General features: G+C 41.9%; 1 protein-coding gene across 1 annotated transcript; it reads left to right on the top strand.

Annotated features, from left to right (window-relative positions):
- The first annotated feature begins 2,220 nt into the window (after positions 1 to 2,220).
- LOC130024042 (sulfotransferase 1C1) lies at positions 2,221 to 22,030 on the top strand. Its single transcript, XM_056114667.1, has 8 exons — positions 2,221 to 2,352; positions 6,828 to 7,011; positions 10,421 to 10,549; positions 12,260 to 12,357; positions 17,231 to 17,357; positions 19,391 to 19,485; positions 21,100 to 21,280; positions 21,708 to 22,030. Exons 1-8 carry the CDS (start codon positions 2,245 to 2,247, stop codon positions 21,818 to 21,820), a joined length of 1,035 nt encoding a protein of 344 aa, XP_055970642.1. The 5' UTR covers positions 2,221 to 2,244; the 3' UTR covers positions 21,821 to 22,030.
- The last annotated feature ends 362 nt before the right edge of the window (positions 22,031 to 22,392 follow it).

Here is a 22,392-nt window from a genome sequence, read left to right as displayed (position 1 = left end):
GAGAAAACTGTCAGATCTTCCTCTTCCTGCACTGAGGAGACATACATCTTTATGTATCCCAATCTAAGTGTGTCTCAGATATCTGTGGCTATTTTTATAGGAACTAGGTATCTTCAGTATAGCCAAGATGTAACTAGGACACTCCATGCCCTTCCTCCCCACAGTCATATATACCCAGAGAACAAGATTTCCTGCATAGTCACTGAAGGTTTAGAAAATGACTGAAGGGTAAAATTCAGGGCCCAGGCCAAGAGGAAAAGGTTGACCTGAAGTGGGTCCCCATGGGCACCTTATGTGAGGCGGGAGAGGGAGAGAGATGGTTACTTTCTTCCTATCCTCCTTTGTCATCCTGGAACCAGCTGGGAAGGCTAATAAAGTCTGTGGATGAACCCCTGCTTGGGATGGGCCAGAGCCCCACCAGCCCCACCAGATGACTGTCAAGCTATAGCTGACATCTGCTTGGTCTTCATGGCATGGGAGTTGATCCCCATCATCTGGTCTCTTGGGGAGCCACGGACTCAGGCTGGAGCAAGAAATTACTCTTTGCAGGAAAGGAAAGTCAGTCCTAAGCCTTATTCAGGGTTTCCGGGTACTTGTCTTATCTCACAGATTTCAGAAGTAGTCAAACAGTGAAGTAAAAACGGATTTTATTTGGAGAGTTTTAAGAATAGAAAGGAGGGAGGGAGGGAGGAAGGGAGAAGAAAGAAGAGAGAGAGAGAGAGAGAGAGAGAGAGAGAGAGAGAGAGAGAGAGAGAGAGAGAGGTTCAAGAGAACATGGGCTTCTCCAGAGACAGAGAGAACCTCAGTACACATGTTAAGAGGGGAGATATGCGGGTGTGTTCGGGTACCACATGTGTTCAGGGATTTAGGCACAAGCAGCACATGGGCTTGGGCAGCATATGCCTCATTTCCTTTGTTCAAAGTGGCTTTTATAGGGTTTCTCCAATCTGTCCCACATGAGACTTTCTTTTTCTTTCTTTTTTAAAAAAAAAATTTATTGAATCACCGTGAGATAGTTACAAGCTTTCATGTTTGGGTTACAAACACACAATAATCAAATACCCATCCCTCCACCAGTGCACATTCCCCACCACCAATATCCTTGGTATAACCCCCCTTTCCCACCCTCTCCCTGCCTCCATGGCAGACAATATTCCCCATACTCTCTCTCTACTTTTGGGCATTATGGTTTGCAATACAGAAGCTGAGAAGTTATCATGTTTGGTCCTTTATCTACTTCCAGCACACATCTCCCATCCTGACCAGTTCCTCAAGCCATCATTTTCTTAGTGATCCCTTCTCTATTCCAGCTGCCTTCCCCCCTTTGCTCCTGAGGCAGGCTTCCAGTTATGGAGCAATCTTCCTGTCCTGTGTATCTACTATGCTTAAGTGTCAGCCTCATGTTGTTTTATACTTCACAAATGAGTGCAATCCTGGGGCTGGAGTGATAGCACAGCGGGTAGGGCATTTGCCTTGCAAGCGGCTGACCCGGGTTCGATTTCCAGCATCCCATATGGTCCCCCGAGCATTGCCAGGAGTAATTCCTGAGTACAGAACTAGGAGTAACCCCTGTGAATTTCTGGGTGTGACCCAAAAAGCAAAGAAAAAAAATGAGTGCAATTCTTCTATGTCTGTCCCTCTCTTTCTGACTCATTTCACTTAGCATGATACTGTCCATGTCTATCCATTTATAAGCAAAGTTTATGACTTCTTCTCTCCTAACAGCTGCATAGTATTCCATTCTGTAGATGTACCAAAGTTTCTTTAACCAGTCATCTATTCTAGGGTTAGGTAAGAATTCATTGCTAGGGTGGTTCCCAAGGGGGCAGGGATAGAGTTAAAATGGTCTTTTGTGTACTGAGCCACAAGGGTCCTTTTCTGTAAGGAGGGGTCAAGTCTCCTCAGGATCTGCTGGAGAGGGTCTTATCAGGTCTTGCTTCCTGTATCTACAAGGTGGGTCTGTATGATTTTTGGACTAGTGAATTTATTACTTCCTAGGAATTGCATTGGCCTGGGCCCCTTCTCTGTTTGTCTGCCTACCTCAGACCAAAGGTTTTATTTGCCCTTGTTTTGTCTCTGAAAAGATTTACTCCACTTTGCACTCAGGCATTTGGCCAGATCTGATGTCTGAATTCACAAATCTAGCCAGTTCTTTAACAGGACAGTGGGAGGATGGTCTAAAACCAATCAGATTGTCGTCCAATCAGGGTCAGCAACAGAAAGGCGAGCCTGGTAGGCTTTAGGATGCGTGGGTCGTCTCACAGGTCAGCCATTTGTCAGTACAACCTTACTTCCCCACCACTCCCTGCCCTCCCAGTGGAAGAGTTGTTGTGGACACAGACATTAAGAACAGTAAGTAAGCTCATCAAAATGCATGTGAAATTCAGAGACGGCATGTTACATAACTATCAGAAGGCATCCTTAAAATATAAAGTCCTGACAGTTTCCTATTTTATTTTTGCACATGTAGTCTTTTACTTCTAAAAGACCGTAAGCAGTTTTAGTCTATACTTTGCCAGAAACAGTTTTGCAGCTGGCAGATACTTGTTATCTATTCTATACTTTTCTGCTATATTATTTTTTCCTGGGTGCATTTTGGCAAACCCTTTGCATTCTAATACCTAAACTATCTTACCTAGTGACCTCCTTAGGGTTTTTTGTTAGAGAGACAAGTTCCTGTGTCTCCCCACCTTGTATTTTTAAAATGAGGACTATTAGCATATGGGGTGCACTGCTTCTTTCTGGTAAGTTCTCCAATGGGACTGAAGGCAGTAGTGGTTGACCTGACTCCGAAGTTCTCTGGAAACATCCCAGTAATAGGATGACCTATCACTGAATTTCCCAGAGGGATGGTATACTACCCCCCTCCCCCACAGTAGGACTATCCCACCCCACTGTCCTAAGATCTTCCCCATCCTCCTTTGTCACAACAGATCTCTGTTCTGTTGGCACTCAGAGTTGGATTCTATTGAGGACTGTTTCATTCCTTGCTTTGTTTTTTTATATTCCTGAGTCTGATGGCCAAGTATGTGGATCAGTGAAGAGTCACGTGTATGAGGTCAAGAACTTGATCCCTTGCACTACAAAGCTCATCTATATGACATTCTCATATTGCAAATCATTTTTTACATAAGTACTTCCAAACTGTGCCAACATTATTTGTTATCTTATTATTATTTTTCTTCTTGAGTATTTGAGTCACACTCAAATGTGTTGGGGCTACTCTTGGTCTGCTGTTCAGGAGCTACCCCTGGTATAGCATGGAGGACCATGTGATGCTGATGGCGGTGGGCTCCACTGGTGACTTATGTAAGGTGGGAGGAGAAAGATGGTCACTTTCTTCCAATCCATCTCTGCCACCTTGGACCCAGGGTTACTGGGTTCTTGTCTCTCCTTGCAGAAAGGAATTTCAGTAGTAGACGAGCAGTGAAATAAATCAGATTTTGTTTGGAGGTTTCGAAGAGAAGGAGGGAGAGAATGTGGGAGAGAGTGGAGAGTAATGTGCTCATGAGAGAACTCGGGTTCTACAAGGGCGGAAAGAGCCCCTACACACACCCCAGCATTAGACATTCAAGGCATTAAAGTACACATCTCAAGAGGGGAGATGTGGGTGACACGTGTGCTCAGGCACCACATGTGCTTGGCCACATGGGCACAAGCAGCACAGTAAATCAGATTTTATTTGGAGGTTTTGAAGGGAAGGAAGCAGCACATGGGCTCGGGAAGCCTATGTGCTGCCCTTCCTTTGTTCAAGGTGGCCTTTATAGGGTTTCTCCCACCTGCCCCCATGTAAGGCTTCTACCTAGGTAAAAGTCCATTGCTAAGGAGGTTTCCAGGGGGGTTGGGAGTGGTGATGGTCTTCTTTGAAATTTTTTCCTGGCCTTTTGTTTCTGCAGGAGCTTCTCTGGGTCTGTTGCTGTAGATAGGTGAGGGTCTTTTTTTTTCAAATGTAGAAGTACCTATTTATTCAGTCATTGATTAAACTGATTGAACTGGGTATGAACTCCACATTACTTTTAAAATTGTTTTTAAAAATTGGATATCCATGAGGTAGACCATTACAAAGCTGCTCATAATTGGGTTTCAGTCATACAATGATCCAGCACCCATTCTTCCACCAGTCCCATTTCCCACCACCAACGTCCCCCTTTTCCCTACCACCATCTCCTAACCCAATCCCCCACCTCCTAACCCCAAACTCCCTCTATGGGAGGGAGGCACTTTCCATCTTGCTCTCTCTCTCTCTCTCTCTCTCCTTTTCCTTTTATGCATTATGGTTTGAAAAACAGGTGGTAGGAGGTCATGATGCTTGTTCAGGGCACTCGGTATTTTTATAAGGACAGTAAGGCTGGAGTAGCTTTTCAAATGGATGGCTTTGGGGTATGGATGTGACTGCTGAGGCTTCCAGAAGTACAGGGAGGTGGGGGGGAGGTAACCCATCCCAACTCTGAGAAAGCCTGAAGACTTCAGTCACAAAACCCTCATACCAGAATTTTCAGCAGATTATATCTTGGTGAGGTCTGTCCTGAGACAGTGGAGTTAGCCAGGAGTATGGTGGTGATTTTGGATTGAGGAATCAAGTGGTTGCTGGGGACTCTGCTTGGGTGGGCATAAGCCAGCTTACTCCCCTCCAGTTTACCCCAGTCTGTTCAGCCATGCGTTCAGCCATGTGTCCGAGCTTAACTGTGGCTCTTGATCTCTTTTGAGATTTAGTTGTGGGTCTCTGAAGTAAGGCCAGTAGTCGAGCTTACAGGGTGGCACTGAAGTTGGTTTGTAGGGGTGACTGCTAGTGTTTTCATGAGTATTGAGAAGTGGGGGTGGTAGCCCACCCCACCCCTTGAAAGCCTGGAGATTTCAGTCACAAAACCCACGTATCAGAATTTTCAACAAATCATGTCTTGGTGAGGTCCGTCCTGGGACAGTGGAGTCAGGCCAGGGATGTGGTGGCAGTTTTGGATTGTGAAAGCAAGCGGCTGCTGGGGGCTCTGTTTGGGCGGGCAACCAGGCCAACCTGACCCCCTTTGATTTACCCCGGTCTGTTCAGCCATGTTATTAAGATCCAAGATTAACTGTGGCTTTTGGTCTCTTTCGAGATTTATCTATGGTTCTCTGAAATAAAGTTCATGAAATACATGAGCTTGTATAGCTGAGCCAGAGGTGGTTTGTGCACATGGCTCGCACATACCTAACTTTTGGCCGTCTAATTTCCCTGATAGATGAGGGCTTTATCAGGTCTTAGTTCATGTTTTTTCCTGTTTTCTGCAAGATCAGCTTTTGCCATTGCCTTGGAAGGGGGCCTTCCCTATCTGCCTACAATCAGTACTAGGGATTGAACCCAGAACTCTCCACATAAAGAATGCGGTTCAGTCCTCTGGGCCATATTACTTTCCTTATTCTTAAGTCTAAAATGAAGAAGGAAATTCTAGGCTTGATACTTTTTTTAAAATCTGATTTTTTTTATTTTATCATAATTTTTTTGATTTTTGGGTCACACCCGGCAATGCACAGGGGTTACTTCTGGTTCTGCACTCAGGAATTACTCCTGGTGGTGCTCGGGGACCAAATGGGATGCTGGGAATCAAAACCAAGTTGGCTGTGTGCAAGGCAAATGCCCTACCCTCTGTGCTATTGCTCCAGCCCCATAGGTTTGATCTTAATACATTTAATAATTAAGGTTTTTGGAAGGTTTGGCTTCCCAGACAATGCTTAGCGGGCATGAGACCTTTTTAATAAATATTCAATCTGGACATGGGGTCTGCAGTTTCTTTCTGTGGGTCTTTTTTTTTTTTTTTTTGTCTGTGGGTCTTGACAATACCGCGCAACTTGAGCATGTGGTGCTCAGAAGGCAACATGGTCACTTCTGGATGGGACTGGGCCGGGGGTGGTGGGTTACATACAATGTCAGGGATCAAACTTGGGTCCTTTTGAGATAAAAGTAATGTCAGTGGATTAAAATAAGTAAAATAAACTTGCTCCTCGAGAATGCAGCAGCCCTTCGAACTGTCTGCTTAGGCCCAGTTACAATTTCAAAAAGCTGAGGGGCCGGAGCGATAGTACAGCGAGTAGGGCATTTGCTATCCAACAACAGTACTGTTATTAAGTTCCAAATTAGTTTTGGTTGCTTCCTAAGGCACTTCTTTTTTGGGGGCTGGGGGCTGCTATTTATCACCTGAGCTGGGAGATGTTTTCTCTAAGTCAAGAGATTCGGGATAGGGCATGATATCTGGATATGTGGTGATATCTAAATATGTTCTTATAATCCTTGTGGGACTGTGTGATATTGGGCCAACAGGGCATTCATGAGTTAGTGAAGCCTCACCTGCTTCTGGAATTTCTCTAGTTTTGTAACTATTTAGATACGATGCAGATCAATCATCCTACCACCCATGTTCCAAAACTGATTTGTATTTTACCAAAGAACAGATTACATTCTGTACTTCTCTAACTGGCCGCCTTGGACAGAGTTCAGGGTCCTCTGCTGCCCTCCACACAAATCTCCAAATCTGCTGTTACTCAGCCCCAAGACCAATTCTGATAAACAATCCATACCCAGCATTCTTGAACACAGCCCCAGATTTGTTTTCCTTTTCAGCATTTATCTCCACCAGAAATGTGTTGGATTATATCCTGAAACAAAACTACTGAAAATATTTCAGGCTCTCACAGTTCTTATTTTTTCTCACTTAAATTAACATAAAGCATAGTAATGAAATTCCAGCATGTGTTTAATGAATAACTTAGGGAATGATTATTTTAAAAAACAGAATTTTTCTTTTATAAAATACAGAAATGATACAGCACACTTCTTTTTTAATGACAATTGACAGGTACACAGAAGGATGTCGTTAGAAAAGATGAAAGATCTTCATCTGGACGAAAAATACCTACAACCAGAAACTAAAGAAGTGAATGGGGTCCTCATGACCAAGATGATCAGTGATAATTGGGACAAAATATGGAACTTTCAAGCAAAACCTGACGACCTCCTAATAGCAACGTATGCAAAGGCAGGTAGGTTTGAATCTAGCAACCACTTTAGAGAAGCTGAGAAACCTAGAGTTGACCTCATAATTTTAAAGGAAAATTTTCACTTACATTGACCCTCAAAAATGTGAAAATGAGACTTAACGTGAACTCAAATCTCCTAGATCCAAGATGCTCATTTTAATTTAGGTCTCTGATAGAAAGATAGCCAGATTCTTCCATCATTATTAGACCAAAAATATTGCAAAATTATGTTAAACAATCAAACAATTTACATAATACAGAAATTCTCATAGTAAATTGCCACATTCAACCTCTCCTAATTTTACTCTCTAATCTCTCCTAGAAGTGACTAGAGTTTCTTGCCAATACAATGCTTCTGTAAGTGGAGACTTTCATACATCTGGAAGTCATGTGCTTTAACAATCATTTAAAAATTACTGATGGGATTAAATTCATGTTTATAAAAACACCCTGGAAAGATCTGAGAAAGGAGAGGTGAAATTTATTAGAATTAAACAAAATAAAGCATTTCTGAGAGAAGGATTGAAAAAGTAAAGGGTATGGTTGGCAGATGCTGGGTGAAGCACTAGAGAGTATCCTAACCAGAGAAGACTGACTCTTAATAAGTCCTTTTATATTACCTATATTTATGATTTCAAAAAATATAATCATGTGGAGTAAAAATATTTTGTCTGTAACCAGTTTGTGATCTCTCTGTGACTGTATGATCTTTCAGGAAGAACTATAGATATTCATAACCAGAAAGATTTTGGGATTTAAATGTGTTGGTCATCACTGTAGCACTGTCCTCCCATTGTTCATTGATTTGCTCAAGCGGGCCTAGTAATGTCTCCATTGTGAGACTTGTTACTGTGTTTGGCATATTGAATACATCATGGGTAGCTTGCCAGGCTTTGCTGTGTGGGCGAAATACTCTCAGTAGCTTGCCAGGCTCTCTGAGAGGGGCAGAGGAATCGAACCCGACTTGGCCGGGCTGGCGGTTTGCAAGGTAAACGCCCTACACTGTGCTATCGCTCCAGCCCTTGTTGGTCATCAACAAGGTTGATGTCCAACCAATAAGGTTGGTGTTGGTCATCAAGACCTAAAATATACCTCTATTTTCTCTGGCTCAGATTTTGTTCCACTGCCTCACTCAAGTTCACTGCTCAGCATTTGCTGGCCTGGACCTTCTTAGAAAAATAAAGTTCCTGTTGACAGATTTCAATTTCTGAAGAACAGCATTTACTGTATATTTTACACTGCCACCTTTTATTGCCTCTGTCTCAGTAAATATTTATTTTGCACCGAAGAGCAGAAATTTGCTTTCAGCCCTCACTGAAAATCATGACATCAACCTCAAGATCTTCATATTAATTTTCTCAAACTCTTTTCCCAGCCTATTACTTCACCACCCACCATACTTCATCTCCCCCCTTCCCCTCTTTTTTTCCTGGAGGAAGGCACATCCAGTGGTGTTGGAAGATATTCCTGACCATAAGTTTAGGAGAAATCTATGGCAGTGCTCAGGGTAGCCTATGCAGTGCTGGGGATTAAATTAGAGTAGGTGGGATACACGGTAACTTCTGTACTGTGTTCAGTTCTTTTTGTTAGGGTCCAGAGTCGACCACCCCTCAAGGACAGAGAACAGAGCTGATAATGCAAAACACACAGTGAGGTTTATTGTTCCAGCTAGCTGGGGTCCAAGTATCTGCTCGGCACAGCGGGTTTCAACAAGGAACCCGAGCACTAGGTTTAGCAAGTTCTTATATTTTCATTTTGGCAAGTAAGCATTACTCAGCAAATTTCTATTACCTACAGAGTACATATACTTTTTTGTTGTTGTTGTTTTGGCCCACAACATCCAGCCCACTTCCTGACAGTTACATTCTGGAGACCTAATCTCATCCGGAGGAACTAATCTTTGAGGACCATCTGGTTTTTCTGCTTTTCTTGTTCCTGGAAGGGACCTAAGTCACTCAAAAGCTACAAAGCCTGTCATGGCAGTTCTCCAACTAGGTGGGTCCTAACAATTTCAGCTGCCCCATAAAAGCTCTACAAATGTGAAAATGTATCTTTCATTATCCTGGCTCCTAAGGTTTCTTCACCATAGTTGTTCTGGCTTTTTCGTGCAGGTGGACATTCTAGTCCTGCTTTAGCTTTTATCTAAAGCTGTCATCTTAACTGAGCCTTACTGGACCCTTCTATAGTAATTTTGTTTTATTCTGTAAACTCTTGTTGCTCTATGCAGGTCTTTAGGACTTTTCCTGTAAACTGATCTTCTTATCAGAGAATATGGATCAGAGAAACCTGGTTTGAGTGTGAGCCAGTGAAACACCAAAATATAGATATTTCTGAGATAGCACAATCTAGCTTTCTTTCTGTCTCTCTTTGTGTTAGGGGTTTGGTTTTTGTCACAAAAAGTCATAACATTCCAAGTATCAAAAATTAAAAAGCAGTCTAGGGGCTGGGGTGGTAGCACAGCGGGTAGGGCGTTTGCACATGGCCAACCCGGGTTCGATTCTCAGCATCCCATATGGTCCCCTGAGCACTGCCAGGAGTAAATCCTGAGTGCAGAGCCAGGAGTAACCCCTGTGCATTGCCGGGTGTGATCCAAAAAGAACAACAGAATTAAAAAGCAGTGTAGAGATTATCACTTAGACTGACATGTTGACTTCACTGATCATTAGAGACACTATTCCTTTTTTAACCTTCTGTCCCATAATCCTCATGCATAGTTTCTGATTCTATAATCTGATTATTGGAGTTAGAGCCATGACATCCACATTCCAAACAACAATAAAGAGATAGGAAATAAGTGATAATATCACATTCCTATCCTCTAACGTTCCATTCAGCATACAGAAAAATGTTTAAAAGGGACACCTTTGAGACAACTAGTTATATACCCAGCTAAATATTGAAGATTGGTTTATTCTAGAGACAAGGTAATAATAAATATTAACTGGGCAATGAGTAGTTTTTGCTATGCATATCTCATCCAGGTGATTGCAAGCTTGCTAGTTCATCCTTGTATCTCCCTTTATTCATTTGGTTCAATAATTCCAAAATTCATCAATCAAGCTACATTGAAAATATACAAAGCCCTATATTTGATAATAGCTGAAAAAATAACAAAAGGACAAGTTTCTACTCTCAACTGACTCTCACTCTACAAGAAGACAGGTTTGTGTACTTTGACGATGAACACCATTTTCAGAGGAGAAGCACTTTTGCTATCACAAGGACATGCCACGAACCCTAGGTTTCGCATAGAGAAAATTTTCACCCTCACTATAATGTAGCTGAAATCACAAGGAAGATGATTCTACCCATTTATCAATAAATGTAAATTTAGTTTAATATATTAATAATCAAGAAAATATAATTAAATTTTACTTCAAGTGGAGAAATTTAGAATAACTTATGCTTCTAGGTACAACCTGGACACAGGAGATTGTGGATATGATCCAAAATGATGGAGATGTGCAGAAATGCCAGAGGGCTAACACCTTTGATAGACACCCTTTCATTGAGTGGACTCTTCCTCCACCCCTCAATTCAGGTAAGTTTGTAACCACTGATCTGGTTCCATTTGAAGATAATTATTTTTACAATCAGGTTTCTAGATTTGATTCTACTTTGATTACATTCAATATTTCGACACCAGTCCCACCATTATTAATTTGGTATTTTCCCTGAACACTCAGACCTGCCAAAAAGGCAACATTAGACAATTTGTTTTCTATTGCTGATTATGAATAGCATATGATGTCGCAAGGCAGTGAGAGTGGCCATGCTATTTTGGAACTCTAAAATTTTAATAATTAGGGCTGGAGAGATTTCTGCCAAGAACTGCTTGGTTCCAAGATTCTGAGATTTGTTTGTATGTCTCTGGAATCTTGACTGTTAAGGAGCTTAATAAGAAGCCGGCATCTCCGGGTCTCTTTGGGGTGGGGAGGAGAAGGATCAGCTCCACCGCTATCCCATGAGGCCCCAAGAGCCTTGTCACTGCTGGCCCATATCTGGATTGTCTAATGAGCTTTGGAAGATGGTGATCACCAGGCTTCCCGAGGAATAGGCAGTGGGACAACACCTTTTCCCATCTGGGGTGACCCAGCGCAGGTGGAAGACTCAATTTTTTATATGAAAACATCATGATCATGATCACAATCATCCCATTATTCATCAATTGCCTCGAGCAGGCACCAGTAACATCTCCTTCACCCTAGCCCTGAGATTTTAAAAAGTGCCATATTCAAGGCTCTTTCAGGGTTAGGAGAATGAGACCCATCATTGTTACTGGTATTTGGCATATTTGGTACACCACAGGGAGTTTGCCAGACTCTGCCATGTGGGCAGGTTACATTTGGTAGCCTGCCAGGTTGTCCAAAGTAAGAAGAAGATAATAAGATGTCGCTTCCGGGAGCTGGGTTTTATAGTCTCTGGATCTTGGCCATTGATGGGATTACACAGCGCCAGGGGGAAGTTGGTGAGTGTGACCCCTGCCTACTGGAAGATGTAGGATCTGGGTGGAGGATGCTCAGCCCCTATCTGAGCAGGATTGGAGATCTCAGCCCTGGGACCCGCGTGCCTTTATTCCTCTGCCGGTACCTTCATGCCTGTGGAGAGTGGTCTCAGAATGGTTGTGGCTGGTTCTGGAGGTCTTCGGCTGCTGGGGCTCTGCTCTGGGTGGGGAGGGAAACTCAACCCACCCCCCTCCAAGGGGCCCTGGCCAGGACAGCCAGGTGCGGGGGCAGGAGATTCTGTGCTGTTCTCTTCAGGGAACTGGGTTTTATAGTCTCTGGGTCTTGGCCGTTGATGGGATTAAAAAAATAAACCCCAAATTCAAAATGTTTACGCACTTGCTGAGGTCATAGTTATCACCAATCTCAAATCTCTCCCAGTATCTTTACCTATTCACAACTTAAACCCTTTATCCAACAACTAAAGAACATAATGTTGCAATAGTCATTTTGAATAGTCATTAGTGCTTTCTTCTGGCAGAAAAAATTGGTAGAAGTATCATCAGGAGAAAAACAATGATATGTGCAATTATTATTTTAAGCAAAGAATCGATTATTTGGAAATCTGATTGTATATGTTTTTTTTTTTCTCTTCGGTTCACACCCAGAGATGTTCGAGGGTTACTCCTTGCTCTGCACTTAGGAATTACTCCTGTCAGTGTTTGGAGGACCATATGGGATGCCAGGGATTGAATCCATGTAACTGAGGAGAAGTGGATTCAGTTAAATGGTGTGTCCTTATTTCCCAGGTCTGGATTTGGCCAACAAAATGTCTTCTCCTAGAACTCTGAAGACTCATTTGCCAGTTCAGATGCTCCCACCTTCATTTTGGAAAGAAAATTCAAAGGTGAGAGTGAACTTTTCCAACCCAGTTTTTATCACTATGGTAAAAAAAAAAAATTCCTGGAGTAAGCAGACACCATTGGGCTACATTAACACGTGCAGGGTCGAATGGAGATGTTACTGGCACCCGCCTGAGCAAATTGAAAAACAACAGGATGACAAGTGACAAGTGACAACTGTCACTGTCTGTCACTGTCCTCATGTTGTTCATCCATTTGCTTGAGCAGGCCCAGTAACGTCTCCATTGGAGACTTTGTTGTTACTGTGTTTGGCATATCGAATACATCACGGGTAGCTTGCCAGGCTCTGCCATGGAGGCGAGATACTCTCGGTAGCTTGCCGGACCCTCCGAGAGGGGCGGAGGAATCGAACTCAAGTCGGCCATGTTGGCTGCGTGCAAGGCAAACGCCCTACCGCTGTGCTATCGCTCCAGCCCAAGTGACAATTGATGGTAAAAAATATACCTATTTGGAAATAATAAAATATAATTGGAGAGAAATAACCAGTGGAGGTATGAGATAAGTGAGATAAATAAGATTACCTCCCCCCCAAACGTATCTATCTTACTACTATAGATTCACTTTTTCTTCAATTTATTAGTTTTGGGTACACACTAGAAGGTTTTCAAATAAACTTATTCTGATTGGCTATGTTCAAAGAGAATAATGATCAATGAGACAATGCTTGTATTTCCTGAAAAAGACCAATATTTTATGCTTGAATCATCCAAGAAGAAAAAGTCTAAGCTGAATTAAACGTGAAGGGATATTAGAGAAAATCTGAGAGGAGAAGCATGGTACAAGAGATGAACATATGGGAGAGGGAACCAAAATGAGTGAGTGAAGTCATGAATATACTCTTTCCATGAACACACCCCATCAGCAAAATTCATGGAGGAATGCATTGAGTGTATACCCTGACGGGAATTCCTGCAGAGAGCCCCGCTAGATATAGACATCTAGACACTTCTCCAGGACTGGAGAGAATATGAAGGAGGACAGAAAACAGCAACAAGATTAAAAGGGGAGCCTAGGTAGTGGTGGACTGCTGGGAACAAGGAAGACCAGACCAGGGACAGATTACATAGATAACTTTAAGAAAAATTTTGCAGCAAAAAACCAGTGAAAAACCATATAGGTTTGTCAGAGGAGTGTCCTAAGGTGGCAAATATAGCACAGTACAAGCAGACTTTATTCCCTGGAAATATGACTGGAAGATACAGAGACAGTGGATATTCCCACTGCCACCATCTAGAGGTGAGCTGCTCACCTCTTAACTCACAGATGAGCAGTTAAGAAAAGAAGATTCTAGAAGACTGAACTGCGTGTGCATAGCCCAAATTACTGCCTCCTTAAACTAACCCCTCACATAGGGTTCTCTGTGTGCTGAACCAGAACAGTATACTGGGTTTAGTTCACAAACACTCAAACTTGCTCATTCACCCCTTTCCAGCCTGCTAGATTCTTTGTGAGTTAAATAAGAACAGACCAGTCCACTTAGTCAGTGGGTGCTCAGACAAACTTTCTACTCAGCCCAGCCTAGCATACTGTGTACTAAGTGTGCTAAGCCAAACTGGCACACTGGACATCTGAGTACAGTCACACTTGTTTATTTATTTTTTGGTTTTTGGGTCACACTTGGTGATGCTTAGGAGGCTTTGCATTCAGGACTTATCCTGGCAGTGCTCAGGGGACCATCTGGGATGCTGGGAATCAAAGGCAAACACCTCACACACTGTATTATCTCTCTGATTCCAACACAGTCATGCTTATTGACTCAACTCGTCTACCTCAGATTTTCTAGAGCCAGCACACAGACTTGCATCAGCTCTATGGAGTATGGAATGATGGACATCATTTCAACAAATTAAATAATAGAGAGCACAGATCTGTCATTCAGATTCATCCAGTATTTAAACTCTACTTGGGAATATTTCTAATCTGAATCCCAGTTCCCCAACACTGAACAAAGTTGGTTCAGTTATTCTCTTTTTTTTTTTTCCTTTTTGGCTTACATCTGGCGTGCACAGGGGTTACTCCTGGCTCATGCACTCAGGATTACTCCTGGCAGTGCTCAGGGGACCATATGAATCGAATCCGGGTTGTCCGCATGCAAGGCCCTACCCTCTGTGCTTTCATTCCAGCCCCTGGTTCAGTTATTCTTGGTCATGAACAAGCCTACCTGTTACAGATGCTGATGTTTAGGTTCTTCACAACTAGGAAAATGGTTGTAGGAAATTCAGGGTACAAGGCACAACTTTTCAAACTAAATACAGAAGTGTCACAGGTCAGTAGAAACTGTGGCCCTGTGTATCTTCTATTTAGGTGTAACTGATATATGGGGATTCAAGTGGATTAGTCTATCTGGCAGCAACAAATGGTCACTCCAAGTTGGTGACTAGAAAATGCTAGTATATCACCCAGAACTATGGGCTCCACAACTGCAGCAAGGAACTGACAAGTTTAACCCCTTGGCCCTGCTCCCTGCACCCTGTCCCCCAAGTACCTACCAGAATCAGTTCAGTGAACTGTGGTGACTGGATACTTTTTACCACATTTTCTGTTTGCTCCTCAGGTTGACTAGAGTGTGACACAGTATGTTTAAAGACTAAAGCAGTGAACACTGGTCCAGAGCTCAGGCTATTTAGACATCAGAGTTACAGCAGCTAGGGGGTTCTTGTGACCACAAGTCCCCAGTGACCATTCAGACCCACACTGACCCAGAGCAATAGGCAGCAGCGTGATCTTGTGAAAGTGATCCAGAGATCATTTGCTTCAGTCATATTAAACACCAGTCTACCCAAAGTTCTCATGTAGTATTAAGTACAGTGAAAAACTAAGGAATTCAGGCAATGGATGAGGAAAAAAGCCCATGAATGTCCTTATGTACATCAAAACTTTGTAAACTCTCTGAGGAAGACTTAAAAGCAATGTTCTTCTCCATGTTTTAAATGTTGATCCCAATACTAAGATTGTTTTAATTAAGCCACACATCTCTGGTGTGAGCCACCAGTGGTATGTACTAGTGTCAATGTGCTAATGAAATGAAAAAACATCAATGGTAGTTACTATCAATAATCTTGAAAGTTTGATGGAAAAATTAAATAACAAGCAGAAATGAAGGGATTACATTATAGTAGTTGAATTTAAAAAATACATTAGATTAAGAGAAACAAACTGCCTTAGAGTACTACCAGAAGAAGAGGAAAGGAAGAGGGGGAAATAATTTTGGTAGGATAAATAATAGCTAATAACTTGCCCAATATGAGGAGGGATGTGTATGCACTTGGATAGAGCTAGAGGGAGTCTTGTTAAGTGAAATAAGTCGTAAGGAGGATAAATTCAGGATGATATAATTCACATCATATGTAGCACTGTAGCACTGTACTCCCATTGTTCATCGATTTGCTAGAGCGAGCCCAGTAATGTCTCCATTGTGAGACTTTGTTGTTACTGTGTTCGGCATATCGAATACGTCATATGTAAAAAGACAAAATAAATGAATGAATGTTGTCTAATGACAGCAAATCCTAGTGCTTTGAAGTGATCTAGAAGTGGCATAAGGACAATGGAGGAGGATTTGTGGTAATTTTGTAGTGGTGAAGGTGTTGTAAACTAGTCCACCCAAAACACAAAATGTTAATGCTATTGTAAACATGTGCAATAAAGAAAAAAGAGAGTAATAAAAACTACAGTTCTTGAGGCTGGGGAGGTTGTATAGCGGCTGATCTGGGTTCAGTCCCCAGCACTCTTAAGTCCACCAAGAGTGATACCTGAGCACAGCCTATGAATTAAGCCCTGAGCATTGCTGGGAGTGGCCCCCAAACCAAACCAAACCAAACCAAACCAAATACAATAAAAAACTTCAGATCTTGATACAGTGTCCTTAAATTGGTCTACCCTTACAGGGTGCATAACTCTTAGAGAAAACTCCTAGAACTTTTGTATTCCATTTTCACAAATTATTTGTTTTGATATTTCCAAATTTAGATGCTATAATACAATAGAAATTAAGTTTTTGTTAATATTAGTTTCATCAATGGATCTTGAAATAAATGATATATAGCATACCAATCAAACATCAACTTAAAATTTTCAGTAATCTGCAAATTATAGTTATACAACTAATTAAGAATGGTCAAGTTTGTTTAGCTAAACTGCTCTTTTCTCATTGTAGTGCTCAGATACACAATGTAAGCAAGCAATTAAAATTTCTTTAAAAATTGAATCACTGTGAGTTACAAAGTTATTCATGATTAAGTTTCAGGCACAAACTCTTTCAACACCAGTTTTCTTTTACCAGTGTCCACTTCCTTCCAGCTTGCCTCAAGGGCTGTCCCCCTCTTCCCCCTTTTCTGTTTCTCTTTCTTTTTCCCTTTTAGACACTATGGTTTACAGTACTACAGCTTTTTTTCCATGTTTCCATGATTCTTCATCTCTTTACCTTCTCCTTTTCTTATCTCCAGACAATTGAATAGGTTTCCACTCAACAAATACTAGTCCATTCCTGATTAAGTTCCAGAGCTTAAGATAGGAAGGCTATTCCAGCTTATGTAGGTGGGACCCAGATAACATCACAAGGATCCTTATAAGAAGGAAGCAAAATGGTCAAAATAGTCAGTCGGTAAGGGACTTGCCATGCATGCTGCTTACCAGGGTTTGATCTGTGGCATCCCATATGGTTCTCGGAGCATCGCCAGGAGTAATTTTGCCTGGGAAAATTGAAATAGTCATCTTTAACACTGAAAAGTGATTTACGCTTAAATATTTGAGTCTAATATTTTTCTTAGAGTTTTTTTCCTAATAACATGGTGATTTTAACTGAATGTCTTTATGTTTTATTTTCTATGCCTTACTTCATTTGTTGACTTATTTAAGATTATATATGTGGCTAGAAATGCTAAGGACTGTCTGGTGTCATACTACCATTTCTCAAGAATGAACAAAATGGTGCCTGATCCTGGTACATGGGAGGAATATGTTGAGACATTCAAAGCTGGAAAAGGTAAGTGAAAGAAAATTGTGGGTTTGTGTCCCCTTATTGAAAATCCTAACAAGGTAGAACATTTTTATTGAATGATTTTTTGAATGACATATTGAATGATTTTTCTTATTAAGGTCCTGGGAGATTGTAGAAACACTGAAAGTGTTCAGTGAAGAAACTGGAGCGATAGCACAGCGGGTAGGGCGTTCGCCTTACAAGCAGCCAACATGGCCGACCCGAGTTCGATTCCTCCGCCCCTCTCGGAGAGCCCGGCAAGCTACCGAGAGTATTTGATATGCCAGACACAGTAACAACAAAGTCTCCCATGGAGACGTTACTGGGCCCGCTCGAGAAGAAACACTGAAAATTATTAATTTCAAGAACATTTAACAGATTATTTAGGAAGCTGTGGGAAGAGTTTAAAGAAGCCGATAGGTGGCAGACAATGTCCTCAGGAACCCCAATATGGAGTCATTTCATCTTGAGACAGGAGAGACCCCTCCTGGACAGTAATTGAGGTCTTTATAAGTGTAAACATTAACATAGACAGGTGTTTCCATTCAGATAAACAGCATACTACCCCCTTATAAATGTCTTCCAATTTATTTATTGGTACTAGAGAATGAAGGAGACTACTGACACAGTCTATAGAGGTCATCCTGGTGAGGCAGACGAAAATATACAGTGTGTTTGGTAGTGTCAAAAAGATACACAGAATATCCCTTTTCTGCTCACTCGTCATCACAAAGAGTAAAGGTGTCCAAATATATATATATGTATATTGGGCTGGAGCGATAGCACAGCGTGTAGGGCGTTTGCCTTACGAGCGGCCAACATGGCCGACCTGAGTTCGATTCCTCCGCCCCTCTCGGAGAGCCCGGCAAGCTACCGAGAGTATTCGATATGCCAGACACAGTAACAACAAAGTCTCCAATGGAGACGTTACTGGGCCCGTTCGAGCAAATCGACGATCAACGGGAGGGCCTTTACCTTTACCTTATATGTATATATATATATATATATATATATATATATATATATATATATGTAAAGACCCTCCCGTTGATCATCAATTTGCTCGAGCAGGCTCAGTAACGTCTCCATTGGAGACTTTGTTGTTACTGTGTCTGGCATATCGAATACGTCACGGGGAGCTTGCCAGGCTCTGTCGTGTGGGCGAGTTACTCTCGGTAGCTTGCCGGGCTCTTCAGGAGGGGCAGAGGAATCGAACTCGGGTCGGCCATGTTGGCTGCGTGCAAGGCAAACGCCCTACTGCTGTCCTATATATATGGGCTGGAACGATAGCACAGCGGTAGGGCATTTGCCTTACGAAGCGGCCAACATGACTGACCCGAGTTCGATTCTTCCGCCCCTCTCGGAGAGCCCGGCAAGCTACCGAGAGTATCTCGCCCACGCGGCAGAGCCTGGCAAGCTACCCGTGATGTATTCGATATTCCAAACACAGTAACAACAAAGTCTCCAATGGAGACATTACTGGGCCTGCTCGAGCAAATCAGTGAACAACAGGAGGACCGTGACGGTGATATATATATATATATATATATATATATATATATATATATATATATAATAACTTCCTTACAGAGCCAGTTTTGTTAGGAAACAATTGCTTAACTCTGGCTGGGCATGGTGTACTGATGCAAGGGTGATTGTAGAGATAATGAATCTCCTGTCACAAGACAGTATTTCATGCACAAAGGTAAGCCCAATGATTAAAATATGACCTTAGGGGTCAGAATATTCATATTACCCCCAAAACACTAAAAAGTCCCTATAAGCAAGAATCCTTCTCTGAGCACAGGCAAATGATAGAAAACACAAATGTGAAACTCTGGGTTCACATCCTGCCACTACATGCTCCCCAAGTGCTGTAGGAAGTGACCCCTATAAAATGAGCAACATAAACAACAAAGAATCCTAGCTATGTCTTTCTTTTCTGGTTATGCTTATTAAATGTTCTCTTTTATTTGAGACATCCATGCTTATTTTTTAAATTTCAAGTTGATATTGATAACCCCTTTCCTTTCTCTTAGTGCTGTGGGGTTCCTGGCATGACCATGTAAAGGGATGGTGGGATGTCAAAGACCAGCATCGCATTCTTTATCTGTTCTATGAAGACATGAAGGAGGTGAGATTCAGGACCTTTGAGATGGTTCAAAGAACTGGAATGCATGATCAAAGAACATGTACAGGGCACTAGATTCAATACCCAACACTACATATTCTCCTTAGTACCATGGGGCTTAAACACAGAACAGCTGGGGAGTCTCTGAAGAAAGGATGTGAGAAATAATGCCGTCTCCATCACACACTCCAACATTTTCCAGTCTATAAAGCCCAGTTGAATCCTGGCATGTGAGCTAACCCAGAAAAGAGTCTGCAGTGCTACCCCTCATTTCCTGAGACTATTTCTCACTCAGTTTTGTCCTCATATGCTATATTTCATTGTTTTTTTCCTATTTTATTTGCGTCAGTTTACAATCATAAAAGTTTTAAAAAACAGTTCCTTCTCTTTCTGCATCTCTAGGATGCAGAAACAAGCCACAAAAGAACCGAGCCATAAAACTATATTTTTGCACAGAGAAACTATATTTAAGCAGGAGATCCGAACTACAATAACTAAATTAATAAAGACACCTGCCATAAAAGCAAGCTGGGATTTGGAGGGAATCTTTCAACACTGGTGGTGAGAAGTTCACACTGGTCTTGGGATTGGTTTTGGAACATTGTATGCCTGAAACTCTATTATAAAAAACTTGTTTTGGGGCCACATTGGCAGTACTCAGGGATTACTCTGCTCTAAACTTAGGATTCACTCCTGGGGACCTTAGGGGACCATATGGATCTGGGGATTGAACCCTGGTTGACCATAGCATGAATAGCATGCTTTCAACTCATTGAGCTATCTGTCTGGCCCAGAATTGTAAATGTATTTATTGTAATTTATTTTTTATGTAGGAGTACTGCTATTTATTCAGCCACTGATTAGCTGATTGAATTGGTTTATTGTAATTTATTAAGATGGGGCCAGAAAACCTACAGCAAACAGGGCGCTTGCCTTGCATGCGGCTGACCAGGATTTGATTCCTTCGTCCCTCTTGGAGAGCCCAGCAAGTTACCGAGAGTATCCCACCTGCACAGAAGAGCCTGGCAAGCTACGTGTGGCATATTCGATATGTCAAAAACAGTAACAACAAGTCTCACAATGGAGACGTTACTGGTGCCCACTTGAGCAAATGGATGAACAACGGGAGGACAGTGCTACAGTGCTCCTTTTTTTCTTTCTGTCTTTTTTTTTTTTTTTTGCTTTTTGGGTCACATCTGGCGATGCACGGAAGTTACTCTTGGCTCTGCACTCAGGAATTACTCCTGGCGGTGCTCGGGGAACCGAACCAGGGATGGGATGCTGGGAATCGAACCAGGGTTGGCCGCGTGCAAGGGAAATGTCCCACCTGCTGTGCAATTGCTCCAGCCCCCACAGTGCTATCTTTTTTTTTTTTATGAGAAGCATGCACTTCTGGGACAGGTACTCTACTTTTTGTGATTGTATTCCCTGATTAAAAGGTAATCCTTTTAAGGACAAGTATGTATCCTGTTTGTGTTGTGGCAGCATGGGGACTTTGCTGAATGTACTTGAATTTATATCTTAACTTCTTCACAAAGTTTTGATAACTTGTCAAGATGGTCATCCCTACTGAATAAATCTAATATTATTTGTTTGGTATAACTGTTCTATGTATAGGACCCAAAGAGAGAAATTCAGAAGATAGTGAAGTTCCTGGAGAAAGACATATCAGAGGAAGTTCTTAATAAAATCATTTACCACACATCTTTTGATGTTATGAAGGAAAATCCAATGGCCAATTATACCACTTTGCCTACCAGCATCATGGACCATTCCATCTCCCCTTTTATGAGAAAAGGTACATAGAATTTATACTTAATATTGAATTGAACTTTGTGATCCCCTTATTTGCCCATATTTTCCAGTAATGTTTCATTAGTTATTCTTAGTAGCAACACTACTCCATAACTTTTAAGAGGAAAGCTGTTGCTGTCACTGTCACTGTCCTCCCATTGCTCATCGATTTGCCTGAGCAGACCCAGTAACGTTGTGAGACTTGTTGTTACTGTGTTTGGCATATCGGATACATCACAGGTAGCTTGTCAAGCTTTGCTGTGTGGGAGAGATAATCTAATAACTTGCCGGGCTCTCTGAGAGGGGAGGAGCCTCATGCAAGGCAATGCCCTACTGTGCTATCTCTCCAGCCTATCTTTTTTTTTTTTAATCCCATTCTTGTGCTGACACTGTATGACTATTGGAAACAATGAGATTTTGCCTTGTTTTAGGGATGCCAGGGGACTGGAAGAACTATTTTACTGTGGCACAGAACGAAGATTTTGACAAGGACTACCAGGAGAAGATGGCAGGAAGTACCTTGACTTTCCGCACAGAGATTTGAGAGTTACTGGAGACAGAGGCAGGACTTCTTTACTAGAATTTAAACATTTGAGTTTAATGATTATTGATACTTAAAACACTCATTCATTCATACTTAAAATACTCATTCAACCCTGAGATTTTGAAAACTCTGTAATTATAATGCTATTATAATATACTTCATCAAAATATAATCAAACCCTGGGTAGAAGTTTCAAATAAAATTTTTAATGTTCAATATCGAGGTATTGATCATCTTTTCTTGGTTGTGTGTGTTTTCAAAATCCCGGCAGTGCTCTATCTCTCTTGCCGCCTGCGTTCGGTGGTCTTGGGCCGCTTCCCCCAGCCCAGGGAGGCCGAGGAAGACAGGTAGATGAAGGAATGAGGGCCAGGCTAGTCGGTATCAGTTGTAGTTTATTCCAATCTCCACTCCCCTTCTGCTTCTCTGAAGCCTGAGTCCCCTATGATCTTACAGTCTTAGTTTACATAGCAATCACATAGGGTGGTGAGAGAAAGGTGGGTTGAGCACTAACAAATCAACAAAGAGAGATAAAACCACTCTTTCAGGAAATTAACTCAAGGATAAAATCTCAT

Source organism: Sorex fumeus, unplaced genomic scaffold (assembly GCF_029834395.1).
Source record: "Sorex fumeus unplaced genomic scaffold, SorFum_2.1 ptg000026l, whole genome shotgun sequence".
Classification (NCBI taxonomy): domain Eukaryota; kingdom Metazoa; phylum Chordata; class Mammalia; order Eulipotyphla; family Soricidae; genus Sorex; species Sorex fumeus.
This window is presented reverse-complemented; position numbering and strand designations above follow the sequence as displayed.